At 37.3% G+C, this 23,954-nt stretch overlaps 1 protein-coding gene across 6 annotated transcripts in view; it reads left to right on the forward strand.

Moving 5' to 3' along the window:
• Nucleotides 1-403: 403 nt before the first annotated feature.
• The window catches only part of slc39a10 (solute carrier family 39 member 10), a 30,448-nt gene continuing 6,897 nt past the window's right edge, over nt 404-23,954 (forward strand). The window contains 8 exon segments of one of the 6 annotated variants that reach the window (NM_200671.1): nt 404-488; nt 17,336-18,499; nt 19,487-19,658; nt 19,890-20,065; nt 20,151-20,324; nt 20,529-20,649; nt 20,891-21,220; nt 21,315-21,395. In NM_200671.1, the coding sequence (NP_956965.1) occupies nt 17,354-18,499; nt 19,487-19,658; nt 19,890-20,065; nt 20,151-20,324; nt 20,529-20,649; nt 20,891-21,220; nt 21,315-21,395 (2,200 nt within the window). In that variant the 5' untranslated portion in view covers nt 404-488; nt 17,336-17,353. 6 annotated transcript variants of the gene reach the window in all.

Consider the following 23,954-nt stretch of genomic DNA (forward strand, 5'->3'; position numbering starts at 1 on the left):
ACACGTGGAAGTATACATTAGCTATATACTAAAACAAAATAAAACACGTGTGCTGAATTTTTCAGTTGAAAACTAGGCTACGTGCACTTTCCATAACCGACTAACGTTACAGCTTCTCTCGTGGATGTTACTCAAAAACGCAATAGCACGTTTGATAAAGGCATAAGCATTTTGCAATGCAAGAGCGTACCGCAAATTTTTCGCAATTATAACAATCATTTTTATTATTACCGACTACTGTGACGCACTGCTTCCGCTACAAGCTCAGACCGTCGATGGCGGAAGCACACGTCATAAAGCTCGTTCCACTTTACGAAAAGTGCGTTCCACATTCCTCAGACACGGAGACGAGCGGAGGAGCGTAACCAGTACGTACGTAAACGCCGTTGAGAATGGCGTTTTCGCAGTGGGCTCTGAGTTTTGTGCGGTGCGCAGCGTGAGTGTTTTAGTACCGAGCGGAGAGGAGATGCACACGGCACTCGAGTGAGGTAAACTATATAAAACCCGCTTTGTTTTCACACACTCCCACAACATGGACCCGAGCAGCTTCAGATGGGTCAATGAGAGCAGGGATTTAAGATTAAATCCTGCAATGTTATGATTTTGCTAATAATTTCATGGCTTTCGGCGCTAGCAGTGTTAGCTGCTGCTGTTTAGATTTATCATCTTTCGGTCGGTTGCGCCGTTTAAAAGCTGCTGTTGCATTTTTCTACTGCAGATAAACGTGTTTTGTGTAAATCGTGATTGTTAAATATACATTTTTCCCACGTAGACGTTCATGTAACGTTAGATTTAATGTACCGTGAAGGGGAAGTTTGGGGTATTAATCGCATGTTCAGCATCAGTCATGTGAAGAAGTTAAGGGTGAAGGGGTAATCCCATGCTGTTTTTTTTTTTTTAGTAAAACCACACATTCCTGTTTTGATGGTTTTTCTTCAGCTTGCATATTGATCAGTTTTTAATATGTCTGTTAACATATGCTTTATTATGTTAATAGCACATTTACACTATCAAAGTGCACATTTGAATATGTGCTGTGTTTTGTGGTGCTGTAATAATATGCATTATATTTAATGCCATTTATTTTGCACATATTCTAGTCCCAGACCTTGACACTGCAGTTTGCCTGTAAATGATAAATGTTGAACCAGTAGTTTCCATTATTATCCAGTTTGATGATATTGCAACCTGTCACACTGAAAAGTGTCCAAATCCCTTCTTAGACCAGACTGATTAGACTAGCACACCAGCTAAAAGCAGCTTTTTAAAAATTATTTATTTAACTGAAGTCAATGACTCTTTGTTTTGTAATATGACAGCAGAAAGTGGTACTCAAATAGACACATGGAGTAATTTGAAACTGCTGCTATTAGACAAGCTTGAATCAGAAAACAGTGCCTTAAAATTTTAATGCAGGAAGTGTGAGACGATGACTGGACAAATGGCGGTGCTGCTGCAGTGCTCTGATAATGCCATTTTCCTGTTCAGTAAGTGCACACCTGCATACACCTCTAACCGTGTTACAGAAGCTGGTGTTTGTGAATCTGCAGAGCCTGTAACAAAGACAGATGCTAACTGTGTTCATAGTGTGAAGAAAAATATAACATCATTAAAAGTAGACTGCCAGCAAATGCATTGATTTGTCAAGGACATTTCCTATTCGCCCATTTTGGAATCTGCAATCTATTTCTGTTCATTTTTCATACCTATGCTGTATGTTTAAAAACAGAAATCAAGCAGTTCTGGTTTTAAGTCAATGGAATTATTTAAATTGATAGATAATATTAAATGAAGATGTAGCTGGTTAGGGGTGACAATGTCAGTTTGCCAGTAAAGTTTATAAACAATGTACTGTGTAACACAGTGGTATAAGTTGGGGCTACCACCAGTAGCATAGCTGACAAAAGTATCCCCCATCTGCTCCAGAGAACTTATCACTCAATTTCAAATACATACATGTGGGAAAAAGATTGTTTCCCATATTTTTACATTTGATACTGAAAACATTTTCAGAAACAATTTTGTCCACCCCTAGATATTTTAATAGTACCTAGACTTTTTAATAGTACTTACTGTGCATAAATACAAAGTAGTCTCATTAGCTATGTTTTTATCCACCTATTTTTATGTGCATTTTGGATATGTGAATGAAAAATGGTTGATGAAAATGCCAAGATACTCGTCAGTCTAGAAAATGTGCATAACAATGTATGTGCATAACGTTTATCCTAAGAAAAGATGAGCATAAACTACGATACAAACACTTTTACCAAACAAATTCTAAAAAATGTGTGTGAATAGACAAAGAAGCAGGCTGAGCACATTGTGAAACATCTGAAATGCTGTTTTGGTCACTCTAAAATGCTTTAACCATTTCAGTATTAGTGTTTTATATTATATTATATTATATTATATTATATTATATTATATTTGCAGCCAGACAGTAATTAAAGCCGTATTCAGTTCTGATGGACATCTAGAAATGTAAAATATGTCAAAATTTTGTTATTGTAAGAAGTAGGATGTGGTAGAGTGAGATGATAGATGCAGTGGATTAATTTGTCATAAAATCCATCCTTCTAAACAGTATCTCAAATACATCTACTTCACTGGCAACAATAGATGCGAGTGTGATGTTTGCTTTGGTTTATGGAGATTGCTGGTCCAGTGTGAGAAGTAGGTGTTGTCTGACTTGTCCGCTTTTGTTTTTACACTCCTCCCTTGACTCCCACTGCCAACTTTTGTCTACTTTAAAGGCGAGGTGTTTGGCATTTCAGATGAGCTTAAGAGCTTGAGACTGTGTACGTTCTTGAGGTGCTAATTAGTGGAGTTGTTATGACGTCATTTTCCTTTGCCTGTAGAGTCATTAGTGGCATTCAGGTTGAGCTGATTACCTCAAAATAACCTGGCAGCAGAAAATAACTGTTCAGCGAAGTTGACAGATTTTGATAGTTCAATTGTATTTATTTTAATATTTATGGGACAACACAGTGGCTCGGTGGTTAGCACTGTCGCCTCACAGAAACAAGGTCGCTGGGTCAGTTGGCATTTCTGTGTGTAGTTTACATGTTCTCCTCGTGTTCGTGAGGGTTTCCACCAGGTGCTCCGGTTTCTCCCAAAGTTTAAAGGGTCACGAAACACCAAAACACATTTTTTGAGCTGTTGACAGTCGTATATGTGTCCCACACTGCTAAAAACACTATTAGGACACCTATATTTCACTAAAAAGTGTAAATTGGTTGTTTTTCCGTTATTTTAAGCAAATTCGTACTTCCTGTTTGAAACGAATTTTTGAAGCTGCGTCACGGTCATGACATAATAGCGTGTATTCCAGCGTGCAGACTGGGCGTCTGTGCCTGAGTGAGTCTTATTACGTCTTACAGTGTGTTGCATTAATGCATGAGTAAGGCTTGGGTCAAACCAATCAGCGCACTCTATTGTGCAACTTCATTAATATTCATTACTATCACCGTGTTTTCAGGACAGAGACGCCACGTTGTGTTGGCAAAACAAGCGTGAAGTGTTGCTTTTATAGTTTGCTGCAGTTAAGTTTCGTTTTCATTTTCTCTCTGTGAGAGCTCAGACTCACGTGTGGATTACAGTGTACGCGACGCGCGACAACAATAACTTACGTGTCTAAGGAGGATTATTGTTTACCTGAGAGCTGTTCTCATCTGCAAACGCTGGGATCTGGAATCGTTTGTAGTATTCTCTTCATAAAGACGCGGCTCTAGTTGCTGGTGATTGTCCTGTCTCTACAGATTTGGTAAGTGAGCGACCAGTGCTTTTTGTTTATTCAGTTTGTTCGTATCTAACAAACTATTGCACAGAGTGTAAACACGTTAGCACCACAACCAAACTTTAACCTCGTGTAGGGTTTTTACCGCATTTAGTGACCGGAAAAACACGCGCGGCTTTCTGACACTACCAGCCGAGTTCATCTAAGTTTCTGGGAAATGCAGAGGGTTCATTCGCCGTGCGGTATAAAACATTGCATGAAAAATACACGCTTAGAGCAGCTCCTCGAATCAAATATCTCGTGTGTCGCGAGGGGCATGAATGAATTCCCTGAATGAAAGAGCCAAACTGCAGTTAAAGTCCACCATTTAATAATTTGGCTAATAATTCGACTACAGATGTCCATGTAGGTTAAACACCATCACATTCTCCTGTATGTATGTGTGTGTGTGTGTGTATTTTGACTGAAACTCGCGCGTGCCCAAATAGACACTCCCACACCCTCCCACTTTAGTTCCTCCGACACTCCCCCCTAAACAGAGCTGGACACGCCCACTTTTCTGACTTTTTCCAAAGAAGAGGTGTGAAAACACCCTGCTGAAACGAGGGGGTTTCATGGCCCTTTAAAGACATGCGGTACAGGTGAATTGAATAAACTAAATTGGCTGTAGCATATGTGTGTGAATGAGTAAAGATGTTTCCCAGTACAGGGTTGCAGCTGGAAGGGCATCCGCTGTGTAAAACATATGCTGGATAAGTTGGCTGTCAAAAATGTTTCTGTCAATGTTTTCAAACTGTCATATTTGATTTAGCAAAGTCACACAAGTGGCAATTTCTCACCGGTCACTATCTATAACGGAAAAGTGTCACATCCATAATGAAGCTTTTTCCAATTCCTCATAAATGCAAAAATGTCAAATAAAATAAAATCTTTTTGTTTTATAGTGAGCAAACTCTTATCAGATTGATACAGATTGATATTTTTCTGATCCTAGAACTCTGTGGTTAGTAGTTTTGCAAAATATAAACAGTTGCTTCAATATAATGTTAACGTATACTTTCTATGGGAATTTATATTTTGAGTTTTTACTGCAAATGTCACATCCATAACGCTGGAATTGCTCCTATAATATTGATCGATGATAAATGGGGAAATGCTGGATGAGATACATGGGTGAAATTTTGTGTGCAAAAACATCCATAGTCTATTTTCAGTAGCACAGAATATTACAATAATAAAACCCCAAAGGCAAAGTCTTCAGTTGGGCAGTGTTGTAAACCTGTTTTAGGTGTGGGCAACTTTATCTTTAAATTGGAATGATTTTGTCCACTGAAATTTGCCAAACAATAATAGATACTTTAATACTTCATATTCTTAATACTTCACCTTTAATCTGAAAAGGCACATTTCTGGTTCAGTTCTTGTGTCATAAACTGAAAGCAACAGGCAGACATTCCTAAGCATTGATATTTTGTTACAAACCAGGTGGTCTGTTAGATAATAGTGATGCACAGACAATTTCCTTTAAAGGGACATTAGCAGTAAACACTTTAATGCTCTCACCCTCAGGTCACTGCAGACATTATTTCCCCTGTGGGATATACATATATATTTATTTAATATATTTTATAAATACTTTAGTAAAATGTGCATTTTTTATGTTTAATTGAAAAAAGTCATATGGAATAACATGAGGCTGACTAAATCAATGTTTCTCAACTACGTTCCTGGAAGACCACCAACACTGCATGTTTTTGATGTCTCCTTTGTCACTCATTAAAGCTCTTTCAGTCTCTGCTAATGAGCTGATGGTCTGAATCAGGTGTGTTTGGTTGAGGAGACATGGAAATGTGCAGAGCTGGTGGTCCGCCAGTAACGTGGTTGAGAAACACTGGACTAAATGACTTTCTTTAAATTGTATTTTTGAGTGAACTACCCCTTAAACTGTCATCTTGTTGATTTTTTCTGAAATCTATGAACAGTAGTCTCAAACGAAGTTGCTTTACACGACGACATTAAATAAGACTTTGTGTTGGCATTGCATCATGTAATATTCGCAGGCTTCGCGTTTGGTAATAAGAGCCAAACACTCACATGGCCAGCTATAGGTGCCTCTACTGAACTGTTAAGCATACGAACACGCTTGATCTGACAGATTAAATGAACATGTGCTCAGTGGGTGGGGTCTTGTTAGGGATAATATGCATTGCATGTACATTCTTGAGATCAGGTCAATTTATATAACTTCAGGTAAGATTTATATAACATGTAGATAGCATTCAGCATCTATATGTATTCAGTGTAAAGTCTGTAGTTATACTGTAGAGTACCAACAGTCAGGAAAAAGATAATAACACACGACATCCAAAGCCTCAACTGAACTTCCTTCCTGAATTTGGGGCAAGGTGTGGAGGTTTTAGTCATAATGAATGCTCGTTCTGATCCAGGGATTAAAAAGCACTAAACATACAAAAACAAATATATTTGAAGTCAGGACTTGAATATCACCACAATTTTGTGCCACGTGGCTATTTTAACAGTGTTGCTTAAGCTGAGAAATTTAAGATGTGTAACATTACAGTTTATGCCATATCCTGTTTGGAAAAAGCTATTAAGTCATAGCTAAGACAGGATGTAAGACTTTTTTGTTTTTTAATCCATGGCACACAGACGTTTCTTTTTTATAATATTTACGAAAGCTTTATTTCCATTTCATGTAAAGCTAGCAACTTTATTCCAGTAGATAATAGTAGGTGTGTGTATAACATATTTTGGAACATATGATTTATTTTTGTGGCAGTTGAAACATGCAAAGATTTGGACTTTTCAAGTACATATAGGCTACTGTCTCAGTGCTTCCCACACATAGACTTTATTTGGGGGGCAGCCCAGGTATATATAAGTATTTTCGATTACAGTTTTTTTTTTACTAATATTATCATCCTTTTACAATTTTTTTTTTTTGTATCCACCCAAGATAACCAAACATCCGTGTTCCATTAACCAATGGAAAATCTTCTCTCGCCACATTTCATACTGCTCATTGTGTGTGCGCGAGAACTATCAACAACACTTCCTCAGACAGTCTCACGTGCTCTGCATAGACCCAAAGAGATGTAACTTTTTGAAGCTTAAAAATGCGTCCAGTCGGTGTTTTTAAATCTACCTAAAATGTTTGGAAGTCGACTTTTGCTTTAACTTTCTAAAGTTGTTGCGTTTTTGCATTACCATTTTATTAAAGAATATTTTCCACTTGGCTTCGCAGCAGACAGCACGTACAGATGGAGAGAAAAAGTAAATCATAGATTCTTTAACCTCTTAAGGCCCACTGTGTTTTTTTACATGCATTTTTTATTTCTCTTTGCTACTTGGGCTTATTGGAACCTAATTAGAATAAAAATCTAAGTATCATCTTTTAATATGATGTACTTTTAAAGAAAAATTCTGTTGTGGTCTCGTGGTCCGAATTTACATAAAACACTTTTTCCTGACTGTTTTTTAATACATATATTTAACTTGCATTTTTTGAACTTGCTTTGACTATCAGAGAGTGAAAACAGTTTTTCCCCCCAATTTGGACAGTTAACAATAAGTTTTGGGACATTTCATATGCTGCAAAACAGTTTCAAGATGACACTGTATGTCTGTAACAAAATCAAAAACATTCAAAGTATTTTAAAAATCGAAAATATATCTATACTATTATAGAAATAGCAACACGTGTGGCATGACATTACTTTGTTGCAGAAACGCTATTGGTTAAATGCTGGCCACGTAGAACACGGAAGCAGCTTATGTGGTAAAGTTTAGACCGGATTAGGCATGGGACGATAACCGCTTTCAAGGTATACCGCGGTTTGGAAAAGTCAAGGTTTTAATACTGCCAAAATTATCTGTAATGCCATTTCCAAGGTATATGTTTATACCTTGGAAGGTATAACCATTTATGTGCTGTGGGTCAAGGATGTTTTTCAATTCGGCTGTCATCGTAAGCATATTTCAAACCTGTGGAAAACACTGTATCTGATTATTGTTTTAGTGCGTGTATAAAAAATAATATCAGTAGTCATTTTCAACTGTGTGAGTTAGTCTCTGCATTATGTCCTACTTGTGTTTCTTAGTAGTTTCGCTAATAAATCTCTCCTGTATAGCCCCCGCACACCATTGTTAAAACTGACCTGACAAGCGTTAAAAATTCCTCTGATTAGTATCTGGCCCTCTCTTTGTTAATCAACTCTCTTCTTTTCAGATAGTCTGGATAATAGCCCTCTGGTGTCTGATGGACACGACAGAATTAGTTCCTACATGGAAAATCTAAAGCCATCAAATGTTCTCTCCTTCATCATCCATAATGATGATGGACCATAACTTGCGATGCAGGCTTCTTCCTTATGATTTTTAAGATTTGCTGCTGACATTTGTGGCCAATTTAAAGATGGTGTGATGAATCGCATAAATTTGAAAGCAATACAAAGAAATTGCATGTGACCAGATATATTTTTTGGACAGACTTGCTTAGCACAAAAATGTTTAGATTAGTGGAGCGGTTTTCCTGAATGTATGGACGTGTCAGAATGCTTATACATCGCCTTAAGGTTTTTTTTTCTTTCTATATCTGATGGCTACTTCAGGGCATATTAGCAGAAATCTCTCCCTCCACCCACTCCAACAACACCCACCTACCAATACTTACAAACACACACATGTCCAGTACTCCCTCCCCTCTGCATTAAATCACCACACTTGAAGAGTTCAAAGCATCAGACCTCATTCCATATTGCAGTAGAAGAGCGTTCCCTGTTTGATTTGTCTGCATATGACCTGTTCCTCCACCTATTGAGACAGAAAGAGGTAAGCTGTCGCGTGCACCTGCAGCCTGACCCGCAGATCCTAGCCTGATCTGTACGGCTCATTTTCACTCTGGATAGACAACCAAAAGCCAGTCCTACTTGTGTGAAGATCAGCCATTGAGTTAGGTGAAGGCAGCGCTTGTAGGTGACTAACTTACTTTAGATTTGGTGGCTTTGAAAGTAATCATTGGTTTTTGCTGGCGGTATTTTGGATAGCTTAGCGTGTGTTTGATTTGCGTGCATTGTTAGAGTTAGCCTAACCCATTCTCCAAATATTCTAAGGTTAATCCAGGTCACTCAACTGATGTTGCGCTGCATTTTATTTTCCCTTCATGTGATCAGGGCAATTCTGTTCTGTTTTTATGAGATGCAAACTGGTTTATGATGAAAACAAGCAAGTTTATTGACAGGTACAGTACTTGCGGTTTGAGTGGGAAAAAATTCAGTTAGTTTCTATATAGCACTCAAAATTTCAATTGGATTAAAAAGGTTTTCCAAATTGCCCTAGGACAAGATTGGGTGTTAAAAAGTTTTAGGACAACTTTGATGAAAATTTTTGATCCACTTCAAATTTTGAGTACTGCTACTATGAATCAGGGTGCCATTTTTCCATATGGACCAAGAGACATGCTGTTCTGGACTTTCTGCATTGTGTGTTTATTTTAAAGGTGTGTTTGTGTGTGTGTGTATTTGGAGTCAGATGGGTCATGCTTTTCAAGGCTTTGATTCTTGACTCCACCCGGTCGAACACTCCGGCCCATTAACCAGTGGTTGGTCATTATATTTTGACTAGATTTAGACCTTTTAGAAGTCTTTGTAGCCTACTGGACTGATACTGTTCATTGTGCAGCCATGTATTGCTGTGACTTCCCAGAATTCCCTTTGCTGGCAAACATGTGTAGTTCCCATCTGCTGCATGGCATCTGGTCAGCTCTCATGCCTTAAGGCTTTTCATGACATACAAATAATTCTTTTTGGGTGGGGGGTGTTAAATGTGAAATATGAATAATTCGGTGCAAAAATGAGCAAATGACAAGTCATATATCTAGAGTTATTAGTTAAAATATCATTTCTAAATAGGTAAACTGCAGATCATGCAACTGTTGTCTGGCATGCTAATTTTCAAACTGACAACAGAGCGAGTTGGCATAGACATGAATTGTAGAGGACTATTGGCGTAATCACTACAAAGTTTTTTCATTATCCATCCACCCATCTGTCTATCAATCCATCCATTCATCTGTCCATCTGGAAATCCAGGAAGCCGATTGAAAAGTTTGCCTATTTGGCTTGAACTAATTTTGTGATTTGAAACTAGGATTATAACAAGTGCTAGACAGTGACTGACTACGTTTACATGGACATCAGTAATTGAATTATTTGCCTTAATCTGAATAGGACAGTAATATGATTAAGGTGTTTACTTGAGTTTTGACTTTTCTGTCATGATCCCGTTTTACATGTTACAGCACTATTCGATTAACGTCATTGCGTCACCACACTATCCGGCGTTTTCTACGGTGTTCCATTTTTAATTTGTCGAATTTAACTGCAGTTTGCCACTTTCACTTTCATTCAGGAACATTCATGCATGCCCCTATAACAAACGAGATATTATAAGCCAGTATGAACTGCTGAAAATGTTTTTTTTAATGCAATTTGATACCGCACGCTGTATTGGAAAAAACCTCAGCATTTTACGATGCAGGTGTCTGTGGTCCTTCACTGACTCTGTAGGTGCAGAGAATAGTCGTGTGTACAGACTATCCTCTCGCAACATGCAGCGAAAATCCTACACGACGGTAACAGTTTGATTGCGGTGTTTACATGTCTGTATTGCACTTAAATAATGTGACTAAAATCCGCATACTCCACTTCATAATCTGATTTCTGTTTAGTTCGATTATGACCTTAGTCAGATTTTAATATATAGATATTAATTAAAAATTGCTGTTTACATGGTAGACTCTTAATCAGAGTATTGTCTTAATCATATTAATATCGGATTATTGGTGTCCATGTAAATGCACACATTGAGATTGCAGCTTGTTAAGTCTGATTGATGTGCAAAACTACCAATCATAGGTTTTTCTGTTCTGCATTATGTTTAAGGGTTTAAAAATATAACATCTCCACATAATAATAGATTACTATATAAACCATTTAAAGATTTTTTGCTGTAAACTACACAAGTCCAAATTATTGATATTTTTTTTTTCTTCCATACAAGGGTTTTTGTCACCACAGTGTCCTTGTTTTCAGGTGGGCTGATAAAAATGTGACACATGGCTCCCAGATATCCTGCAGAATTCAACCTATTAGATGATGACTTCGAAACTCCTGAAGATTTGCCACGTTTGTGAGCCACATGATATCTGAAGCTGAGACTAGCCTGTGGCTAAGTGTAAACATAATTTAGTTGCTTACAATTAAAATATTATATGAATAACATATGAGTGATTCAGTCTCAACATAAAAAAGTTGTCAGCGTCTCTCTTACAGTAAGCTAGATTGTAAAGAGGAATTCACCGGTGGTGGATTCACACGTGACTTGTAAGAGATGCTCAGTCTAGGAAGAAGTCTTGTGAGAGTCATATGAGGCATCTTAAGGGCTTTCTCTCTTCCTCTGTTGCTCAGAGGCTCAGGTTAATGTATAATAACAGGACTTGGGCAAACCCGTCAGCTCAATTCAGGAATGCATTCAGCAGAGGGTGATACTCAGTACAACATGCTATTGTAGATACAGTAAAGTTTAGCTTTTCAGCTTCTTATAAGATTCTTTTGAGGGTGGTTACATAACCGAATTAATGCGGCACATGTCATTTGGACTGTTTTCTTTTGTACTGTGTCCATGTGCTTGGTGTTCACTAATGAATCTTATAGTATGACTGTTCAAATTAAAGATTAAAAATTAGGCACTTTTGTTAAGCACAATCTTACATTTGTTCCTTTATTTTTGTCTTTTCCTGTATTCCCCCCAGTTTTCTTTTTCTTGTTTAATCCCTGCTTTTATCATCGTTTTAATGTCTTTTTTTAATCATCATTTGTTATCTAAGATAGTCATTCACCAACAGTTACTTTAAATTTAAGGTAAAATATAAATCACTTTTCATTAATACCCACAGTATGTACCTTTTTTTTTTTTTTAGTTTTTCTCTGCATTTTATAACATAGATTAGGAAAGGCAGATATAATCAGTTTTGTTTGATGCTTTTATATTCAAAGGTAGATCACAACGTAATTACTTTTGAGAAACAAATAAAATTAGGCTAAATATTCTGTATAGGATCATCTATAGTAGCATTGTTTTGTGCTTGGGTGTCTAATAGATGTCTATAAGTACTTGTCTTTGCTAAAACAGTACTGCATTTGGGCTGTCAGGGAATGTCCAATAATAGTCCAAAACTTGACTAGTCATTAAACTAGATGCCTATTAGATTTTCACTGACATCCCAGATTTAGGCTTGTTTTGGCCAAATATGTCTATTAAACCCAAAATCGCTTTTTATATTATTGTATTTCTTTTTATACAGATCATTACATAAAAGTAAAAGTAAGAGGCATCTCAGTGAATCTCATCTCTAGCTCTATCTTTTCAGCAGGCTTCTTCAGTACTCGTGTTGTGCGTGTCTGCCTGAGGCTTAAAGTCCCAAGGCTGTTCTGATCTTAGCCTCTATGTGAGGACATAATATATAGTAAACAAACATACGTCAGTAAAGGGCGATTTGCCCTTCTAATTCATGAGTTGAAACAGGAGCCCATAAAACCATAAGTGTTCTGTTTATTCTTCTTCCCTGTTACCATTTAACCGAACAGCATGCAGAAAGCATGGCTCTGTCCAAACCATAGACTTTAAATATATGGACGTAGTATCCATGACGTCACCTATAGTTTTCTGAAGAATGCAAAAGAAGCTTCAAGTAGGTGTGGCCAACCGTTTCCATTTTGTTTGCACGTCATCGGACCAAACGATACCAAACAAGGGCAAAGAGGCATCTATATCAATATATATCACGATAGAATTTTTTCAATAGCGGTGATATGAGTTTTAAACTCATTTCCGGTATTTCAATATAAATTTTCATGTATAAATTTTATTATATTTATAAGATCTTATACATTGTATCATTTGTCACTGAGTGACAGTCATGCTTAGCTATCAGAAAGAGCGTGATGTACGTCATCACGAAAGTGACATCCCAGACTTGCTGCCAGCACTCAGCAGCACAGCAGTTGGTTATCTCCATCGCAGAAAGTTTGCCCTGAAGTGTGCCCTGAATACAGATGTGAATGAACAAGCTTCCACAAGTAAGAATGCAGATTAGTTATTTGAAGAGAGAGGAAAGACTAATGCAGTGGTGTGGAAATGGTTCAGCTTTTTAAGTTCCGATAAACTTATAGTTTTGGTGCTCTGCTAAATGTGTGGGAGAGAGATGCCTATATCGGGGACACATCCACTCTGTTCCACCTGATAGAACATACTGAGAGTCAGAAGCAATGACAGAAGATGAGGCATCACAAACGTTTAAGCAAACCTGTCTCCTCACCACCATCCACCTTTCCAACACAGAAATCAGCGATGTCAGAAGAGAAGGCTATGACGCAAACAGATGTCTAGAGGCGCCATGTAGGATTTAAATTAAAGTTTGCTTATCAACACGTGCATATACACCTATGAATTACTCGCATATAAACCTATTCTATAGAACTATTCAAAACATATATGAAACTTGCGCATATGCATATAAACTTGATGCATGCATATTGCATACATCCAAATACACATACATAAAGTGATCCTCGAACAAACACCCAAATTAACACTCACATACACATAAACTCTGCATGGCTGGCATATAGTACTCGAGCAAACTTAAAAAATGAAATTTACAGACATATTTATCAGGAATCTGGTTATTGCAAAGCTGATGAAATAGAAAGAATGTGATTAACAGAGGTATTCAATCTGTTAAATAATGAAAATGTGTTATATAAAACAATATAAAATATTAGTCAATATAAATAGACTATATAAAATATATAAAAACGATTTTATGTTAAACATTTTAATTTAATTGGGTAATTACATACACAAATATAAATAGTTAGATAGAACCCTTAAAGGACGTTCAAGATGAAAAGCAACCAGAACTATGAATATACTCAAACAACTCTTTTTCTATTATTATTTCTAATATTAATGTAGCCTATACTCTTTTTGATTTTTTTATTATTATAATTATTCTTTTTCAATGTTTTTTTATGATGTGGGTGGATGTCATAATTGTAAGATTTGTTGTATTACTTTAATTGTTAAACATTCAGCATATACAAAAAAAAATAAAAAAAAAAATCTGATAAACGTTTCTGTTCATGTCAGTCAAGCTAGCCTCCACAAACTATATCTATATATTATTTATATTAATAAATAAGCCGAGTCTAAGAGTTTTAGTTTTTTGACAGATTATTTCACATTTCTTGTTTGTAAAGGCTAAATACAAATTAAAAAGTGAACATACACTTTTTGTATTGTTTTTATAAAAAAAAAAAAAGTTATAAGAGCCTGGAATTATTATTGACTTTGCATATCCAGTTTGCAGAGATTTGTAGGTACAGACATCTATTGTGTGCGTTCTTAGCAGTTTTATCCTGTGTTTTTAATATTGTACATATCGATGTCAGAATTATATCGTATTGACCAAAATTGAGAAATATATCGTGATATAAGTTTTTGCCTAGTTTTAATACATTAAGCCACTAAGCATTGTTCTTATAACACTATTCTAATGGAGAAAAATGGGAAAATCCAAACACCTCAAATATAGCCTTTTAGTAAATGCAAGGCTATTTATGAAAGCCAGGAATAACACTGTATGACAATGTTTCAAATAACTGTTCTATAGCTTACAGCTTATCAATCTGTCAGATTCTGGAGTGCATTACAGGTCTAAAGAAAATTATAAATGATAAAAGATCTGTATAGGATCACAAATACATTTATAGAGATGGTGTATAAGTACAAAATTTCACTCACCTGGGAAATGGAGGTCACGTGAATGGTTCGTGAGCACAATTTAGTGCAAACAGCATGCCATATTATCTGATAATTGTAGGAAATAATACCAAAAAGCAACTGCTTGTTTAAAGTCACATGACACAACAAAAAAAATACGATGTAAATGCCAAGTTCAGTGGCTAATCAGCTGAGGTGAAGTGACTGCAACCAGCAAGACCTAGCTGTCACTCACGTGGCCACACCCTTTATTTTGTAGACTTAACTTAATATAAACAAAACAGATGAGGAATTAAAAAAAATTACCACCTCCCAGTTGTCTTGAAGGATAATATTAGCTATATACACCAAAACCGTTCTACTGTATGTACCAGGCTGTAAACACCTTTTTCCTGTTGTAAAGTTAGCCATTTTAACAGTGAGCTCAATAGAAATTTGCTCTATTTTGAAGCTAGGACTAGTGGAATTTCATTGAATTGCTGTTTCAGTTACTTTCGTATTAGCTTCACTAGGGAGAGCGGGAGGTTGCTGCTTTGTCCAACTACTGACTCTACAGACAAGATGTCTAGAGTATCATCTGTTCTGATTTGTTTTAAATTTACAGGCAGGATTGCTCATACAGCACTGTGAATGGTTTTAAATTTTCCTTGTATATGTCATTTACTAAACATGCAAGTTTAGTAGTACATTTAAACGGTCCCATTAAGCTTTTTCATCCTATTTTTAGAAGTCTCCTAGTAAATGTACACATGCATTTATTGTTCTAAAAAGAAAAATCTCTAAATTAACATCGTATCGAATACTTGTTTTAACAATGTGTTTAAAAAAATTCACTATTTCTACACCCCTCCTTGCCGCCAACCTTTTCGTATCTTATCTGTCAAATAGCCAGTCTGCCTCACACACTGTATTACAGTAATCATGGCAATCATTTTACCACATCAGTTTATCATACCAAGCCTGAGATCAAAATTGAAGCATGGTAAAAAGTAATCGCTAAATAGATCAGTCACAAAAGTGAAGCTGGAATTGCTGATGCTTCAGAATTAGAAATCAAGTATTGTGGTTGTTTGTTTCGTTCTTGATCTGTTGTGCACTTTAGGAACTTTGAAACTGTAGACCTTTGATATGCACAAACAAACCAATTCCGCATTACAAAAGCATAATAGAGGCACTTTAAAGGCATATTATTTTTTTCACGACTTCAATTCTTTAACAAAGACAGTAGAAAACACTTCCTGTATTATGTGTATATATAAAATATAAATAAATCTAAATCAAACAGTCAATTTACACCTTACAGTTTGTAAGGTGTAAATTGAATGCTCAATTGAAGAGCCCTTCTGAATATCTCTTGTCTTTTAACTGCTCTTGATCACAAGCATTTTCCCTCAGACGAAATTACAGTCCTCTAGTATTTGTCTCATGATATTTCTGCAGCACATGACTGCGCTGGTTTTTGTTTTTTGTTTTTTTTACAAAATGATCATTCATTTTTGGGATGTCATATAACCAACAAAGAGTGTATTGAGCACGCTCAGTAAGGCAGGATTATCTTCATACAGTCTGCGCTCCTGCCCCATCCTATCTCCTGAAGGGTTCAGAGGTCACTCCACTCTCATGTTTATAAACAGCGTGCTGTTGAGAGGAAGGATCATAATTCTACCATGTTTTGATCACCTTCACGGTCCGATTCAATTTCAAACATTTTTACAGGCTGGAGCGCAGGCTGTCGTAAGTACTGCTAACTGGATATTTTGATTTTAAGAAGTTTAATACACGTATTGTGTGTATTATATACACATATTTGTTAGTTATGTGGGCATATATTTATACTTGCAGTTGTATTTCTGCGAAATTTCTCAATCGAAAATTGCAAATAAATTCTATGTCAGTTTGAATCTTCTGCAGCCCACCAGTACAGCGATCTTTGTACTTTCAACCTTGCATTGACTTTTAGCGGTGTGGCCGACTTATGATGTCTTCCAATAGGGAAGTTATGGCTGATAAATGATTATCTGATGGCAATATATTCCTTTGGTTTTGCACTCTACTGCACATCAATCTCTTTTTTAGTGTTGTGTAAGCAGATTTATATGTAAACAATATTTGTAAATGTTACAAAAGAAATTAAGAAACTAGCTGCATATCCTGAAGTATTTTTTGTATTAGCATATATATTTTCAAAGAAAATACTATGTTTTTATTTCTAGAAAAATGATTATTGTTCTAACCTGCAACCGGGTTAATGTGTTTACATTATCAGAGTATGAAATTCTTAATACTGAAGTATTCTTATAGACGCGCTGTCTGCTCAGGTATTTTGTGTTCTGGCAGATTTGCCAGACAGAAAAAAAATTGGCATTGCATTTGGAACAAAACCCGCACCCAGATCCCATCACAAACCTGTTTCTTATTTTAGGGTCTTTTATTCAGTTTAAAGAAAAGACTCTCTCATGCTGAGATCTCCACTGTGTTTTGTTTAGTAGCAGATTGATCTCACTTTTCCCTCCAGGCTTGCAGTAGCTGCTGTACGGGGAGCATTAGGGCCCTTCAGTGCTTGTTCCAGCTGAGAAACACTCTGGAAAATTAAAGATCTCGATATTTTCGCTCCTTTTTCCATAATACCTTAATAAGCCCCTGAGATGCAATCCTGTTTAGATTTTTTAAATAAATTGATTCTGAAATGTCTGGTGTACTCAGTTGTTGGATTTCTGATTTTGTTTTTGGCAGAGGTGTCTAAGAGAGGAGATGATGAGAGTTCACACACATACCAGATTGTGCTTTCTCTGTGTGCTGACCCTACTGTACCATCAGTGCAGCCACTGCCATGAAGGAGGGTCCCACCATCACCACGGGCACAACCACGGAGACCACGACCACATCCACAGTGACCTGCAGATTTCAGAAATGTCCTGCAATGGTTTATCAGATCGGCTGGTGCACGGCAGTCAGGGTGAACCTGCGGAGAACGAGCAGCGTTACTACATCCACCAGCTGTTCTGTCGATACGGCCAGAAGGATCGGCTGGATTTCAAAGGCTTCCAGAGTTTGCTGCTGAGTTTAGGGCTGGGTGAAGTGCGGGTGGTTGGGTTGGAGCATGAGGATCTGGGCCACGATCATGTGGCACACTTAGATATTCTGGAGGTTCAGGACGGTCGGCACTCGCACTCAGCTGGCCATCCGCACTCTCATCAGAATCCCAACATCTCACACAAGACCCACCAACACTCTCACCATGAGAATGAGGAACACACTCTTGCTGAGGATGTGCCATGCAGCAAGACACTTGGCACCGGAGCCACCCCACCCAGTGTATCTGAGGAACACGATCATGATCATGAACATGACCATGATCACGACAAAGACAGTGATCATGAACACAACCATAGACATGTCACAGACAGTCCACAGACTCAAGATCACGAGCATGACCACATACATTTGCACACACACAGTCACAAGCAAGACAGTGATGTGACACAGCGACTGGAACTCGATCATGATCAAAAGAGTAGAGAACATGCACAAGAACATAATGATCTAAGTGACCAAAACCACCATCATCATGACCACCATCACCACAAGCACCCCCACCCTCATCTCCATGCTCCAGAGAGCGTGGTGCACACCACCTCAGCAATGCCGAAAATTCAGCCTTCTGTACCGCCTGAGCTGCCTGCCAACCAAACAAGAAGACACAGGAGGCCATCTAAGGTCAAAGCCCATCGAGGCCGCAATAGGACCAGCGTCACTGTTACACAAGCTGTTGAGCTGGAGACCAGCGGGGATGACCATGAGCACAGTCTCCAGGATCACAGCCCTGCTCAGCAGCAGAGAGGCAGGAGAGAAGTGCCAGGATCACCTGCACATGGTGTTCTTCACCAACATGAAGAGGTGAGTCTCAGTGCTGTGATGTAACTGTTAAACAGGCATCTTCAGATGAAATGATTTATTTTAGTAGGTGTAGGGACTGGCCAGTATGCAGAGTGTAATGTTTTCTTTTTCTTTTCTTTAAACATTTTTGCCAAAATATATTTTATTTTATTTGTTGCCTCAAAGCTTTTACTTCATAACATTGTTGTTGCAGAAAATAGTTGCATATTTAGACCACCTGCTTCAGGCAATGTTTGTGTTAGTTATAACGCTTACACAAGTTTTTTAATGAAGACTATGAAGGTTTTGTTAAATAAACTTATTTTTACTTATCTAAAGTTGATGTAAATTAATTGACATTCCTTGCTAATAAATTGTTATATGTGTTATTTCTCTTTTTTTCCATTGTTAAATAATATGTGGTGTATTTTATTTTCACTTGCTTTCACAGTTTAATTATAAGTACTGTAACTTAAATTGATATTTTAGCTATTCAAGAGAATGTTTTGATGGTGTATGTACAAGTTCTACAAATTTAATGTGCTCATCCATCTTAGTTTATCGTAGACAAATTATATAAAGTTTTTTTTTAAATGAATTTAGTTATTTAATCAATACTTTTAATAATTAAAAACATCAAAATCCAAGTGCTTTTGCTCTTTTAAAGGAAAAACAATACATTTAATATTCTACTAAGGTATTGATACCTTTACTTAATAATTTAGATTTGTGCACTTCATCTGACACTGGTAATTTAATGCCATTTTATTATTTAGCATAATTAGGAGCTGACCCTGAACCATCCTAATTACACAGTGCTTCCTTAACATAGAATCTAGATTAATCATTCAGACATCCATTATGAAGTGAATTTTAAAAAAGTAATTTTGTACTTTCCTGCTAATATTAGTGATATTTGATATGTGATTTATATTCCTTGAATACACAGCAAAATGAGTCAAGGACAAATGCAAAGTGAAAATCTCTCCGCTTTTCTCTCTCTTTCAGTGTCTAAATTTAACACAGCTGCTTCACCAGTACGGCCTGAGCTCAGATTCTCTCATCTCTCCAGTGCAGTTCACCTATTTGTGTCCAGCTCTGCTCTATCAGATAGACAGACGCTTCTGCATCCTTCATTACCACCACGTTGAAGCAGAGGAACAAGTTGCACCATCTTCAGGTTAGATTCATGCAGTTCCCTGAACTAGTATGATTTTGTACCGACAAAATAGATTTGTCTGTTATCTATCGGTTTACTTACTGGGTTATAAAGTTTGGGAAAAGACTTGGTTAAAGGTTTTATGGTCATTTGAGAATCCACATCAAAACATCCATATCAATATTTCTGGAGGTGTGTAGATGTAACTCTGTGTCCCACTCTTACCCACTTCTGTTGGTTGTGTTTTTGCAGGATGGGTTTGGATGTGGGGCTTTGTGTCCATCACCATCATCAGTCTGCTGTCTCTGCTGGGTGTTGTTCTGGTGCCCATTCTCAATCAGTCCTGCTTTAAGTTCCTCTTGACATTCCTGGTGGCTCTGGCTGTGGGAACTCTCAGTGGTGATGCCTTACTGCATCTCCTTCCTCACGTGAGTCCATTAAATGGAAGTTGAAATTTAGCAATTGCATATGTCCAAACAGTCAACCTTTCAACTTCCTTTCTACACTTTGTAGTCTCAAGGGGACCATGATCATAACCACGGGGAACAAATGGAGGAAGAGCCGGAGGTGGATTTTCTTATAAAGTTTGATGGGGTTTGGAAAGGACTGACTGCACTAGCAGGAATCTACCTCCTCTTCATTATTGAACATTGCATTGGCATGTTCAAACACTACAGCGACCAAAGGGTGAGAGACACCACAATACTTCAAACAAAGAAAAGATGCGTTAAAAAAAAAAAAAAAAATGGTTGTTTTAGATTGACAGACCTCAGGCAGACTAAAATAATTCATAATTACTGCAGATGGTAGGGTTTTTAGTCCACAGCAAAACAACATTTATTCTAAGAGCCTAGTAATTATACAAAGCGTTCGTGTTTGTGGTTTCCTCAGGGAGGCCTCTGCCATAAGAAGAAGAAAGGAGAGCAGGCAAAGATCGGAAGGAAACTGTCAGACCACAAACTCAACAGGCGTTCAGATGCTGAGTGGCTCCACCTGAAGCCTTTAACAGAGGGTGGGTTCTTTATCAAATTCAAATACGGTTCATTTGACTTTTAGGTAAAGTTGTATGCTGATTTACTGGAAATCCTTTCTGTGGCTCTTCCAATCAAGTGAACACTTGTAAAGATGTTTTAAGCACAAACCCAAGCTGAGTTATACATTGGGCTTGAGGTCATTTTCAAAAGTGAGAGCAAGTTTGGACTTGGGTACAACATCACTGAAATAACTTTTGCTTGTTCTCCTTGTTCAAGCAGGAGATGGTACGACATGTGAAGCAGGACACAATGACACTCAGATGACAGAATTGCAGCCTCTGGATTCACCCAGCAAGATGCCACTGAATATCTCTGATTCAGATCACCCTTACGAAGCGCCAGTAAAAACAGAAGAGGACAATGTGCCAAAAGCCAAGTCAAAAAAGCATGGGCATGGGCACGGACATGGACATGGGCATGGGCATGGTCATTCCCACCACGGGCATTGCCACTCAGACCAAGAAATGAAAGATGCAGGAATCGCCAGTATAGCATGGATGGTCATCATGGGAGATGGCATGCATAACTTCAGTGATGGACTCGCTATAGGTTAGTACAGTATATGCACAGTGGAGCTAGAATTAAACTGGTCTTTAAATAAAGAGAGTTCCTGCATCTGAGGCAATGTGTTTTTCAACTACAGGTGCTGCTTTCAGTGCTAATATTACGGGTGGAATTAGTACTTCAGTAGCGGTGTTCTGTCATGAACTGCCTCATGAACTAGGTAAGTGACTCGACCGGAGACAAAACATAAGAATGACAAAGGTGTGCAGTAAAAGTTAATAAATAATAAAGGCTCATTCACACAATTAATGAACGCTAGAAATAAAACTAAATTTGTGCTCAACATTATTATAAGTGTGGACTACTGTTGTGTCATCTGCTGTTTTAAATGCTCTGCTTATTTTATTTATTTGGACTTTTTTAAGGCTAGTTGAGTTACGATTGGCTGTCAGTGTTTATTGTTCAGAGTTTATGGTCACCAACTGGAAATTATTGTTTTTATAAACGATTCTAACAGGATTATTTCTCATCAATATCATCAATATCATTTTATAGTAAACACTGCAAACGACAGATTATTAAAACATCATTAGCTATGTTTCCATTAAAAAATGTGAATTAAATTTATGCGCAAAACTGGAATTTCGCATAAAAGACGTGCAAATAAAGCAGCGTTTCCATCCAACGAGTGAAAAGAACAAAATCGTCACTTCCTGATTAACTGGCGACCAATATTAACAGTAAAAACAGAATTTTGGCAGCAGGAAAAGCTTTTCTTTTATTTAATATATCACTTGCATCTCAGAAGACAGTGTCGACACGCAATGAACATGTGGTGGCGTTTTAAGCCATGAAACGCGGAGCACAGACACTCTTGACAGTTCTGGAGGTAATTAATAACATAATAACTCTAATACTGAAATGGTAAAGGCATTTTAGAATGACCAAAACAACATTTCAGATGCTTTACATTGTGCTCAGCCTGCTGGTTTGTCCATTCACACATTTTTATCATCACATAATCTCTTATTACAAAATCACATGACCTTTTTTAATGCGCATATTAGAATTTGTTTGATAAAAGTGTTTCCATCGTAGTTTGTGCATCTTTTCTTATCGAATACAAAGTTTATTCTACAATTTTATGCGCATACGTTTTTTTATGCACATTTTTAAAATCTATGTGCATCTTGGTAATCCATCAACCATTTTTTAATGCAAATGCCAAAACTGCACATAAAAATAGGTGGATGGAAACAGCTATTGTAAGTTATTATTCTTGGTCCCAACAGGTCGTTTTCACACTGGAAAAAACCCAAAATGTCAGTGAGTATACAAGCTTGTTTCCACCACTGAATAAAGCCTCTATCTGATGATTCTTAATAACTAGCATCTGCGAGTTTGTAAAAAAAATAAAAATCAGAACTGTGATATATAGACAAGTCAGAATTGTGAGATTAAAAATCACATTAGCTGCGTCCCAAATGGCACACTATACACTATGCACTCATGCACTATGTACTTCTGCACTTACACACTCAACAGGATAGTATATGTATGTAGTGTCGTCCCAAATGGCACACTGTTTTTTTACTAAGCGGAAATTCAAACCGTTTCCCTGATGATGTTTGACGGTTGCCAAATCAGTGAAATAAACTACCGAATTATCAAATAATACCTGCCGTGAGTATAACCGCATTCACCATCGGGAGGCGCTATAATCACTCTCGTAGGAGAATGTTGCTTTCACCATCCAAAATAAATAAAGTTATTCAACATGTGCGTCCAATAGCTCCACCCCTTCCGCTACGTAAGCAAACCTGCGGTCGTTGAGTGTGTGAAGTGTCCATCATTCCACACTTCATTTTACCGGCTGAATGAGTGCATCATCCGGGTAATTAAAGTGCACTTATTATTATTAGAGTTTTTAGTGTGAACACACTTCTTACAATATTTATACTACAAAATGGCGTAGAATAGTGCATAAGTATGCGATTTAGGACGCAGCTATTTACTTTTCTATTTAGTGGTGGAAACAACTTCCATAAGTAAGAGAGGTCAATCTTTAGGGTGATGTGTTGGTACTCATGCCAGCCTACATACAGATCTCCAGTGAAGTGTCATTTATCCATTATCGATTGATATCGACTTAGGAACATCAAAACAAGCTGTTTTTCTTTACTTCTTTTCATGTTTGAATAGAGAAAAACAAATAATAAAACAACATCAGCACATAGAGCTTTTAAAAGACAGCAATGCTTTTACCATGTTTTGAGTTGGCTGTCTAGAGGGCTGCTGCTATTTTCAAAGCCCCCCTTTTGTTTAAACCGAACCAGACATTACAACACCACGGAAAAAAGTCAAATAAACAGAACATGCCTTTGATGCAACAATGATCTTTTGCATTTGATGTTGTTTACTTTCACTGGCTGCCATTCAAAGGAGGTGACAATACTTGATGCCTCAAACATTACCAACGTTTGATGGCCAGCCTTTTTACTTGTCTTGTCTGAAAATTTAGACTCTATATAGAAATAAGACTCCCCATGTTGTGGCTGGAGAAAAAAAAAGCAATCATAAAGAGTTTCTTCCCACCCTGCAGTCCTGTTAATTGTGTTTGATGACTGATTTAATTCGGTCAGTTGACACAGAGCAAAGGTCCAGAGTGCAGTATATAGAGAACGGATATTTGGATGGATTCTTGCATGTATGTTCAATAAATGGGAGTAAAAGAACAACAGCATGCAATAAATGCTGAATAGCAAACACGTTTGTTTTT

Source organism: Danio rerio, chromosome 9, assembly GCF_049306965.1.
Source record: "Danio rerio strain Tuebingen ecotype United States chromosome 9, GRCz12tu, whole genome shotgun sequence".
NCBI classification, from domain to species: Eukaryota; Metazoa; Chordata; class Actinopteri; order Cypriniformes; family Danionidae; genus Danio; species Danio rerio.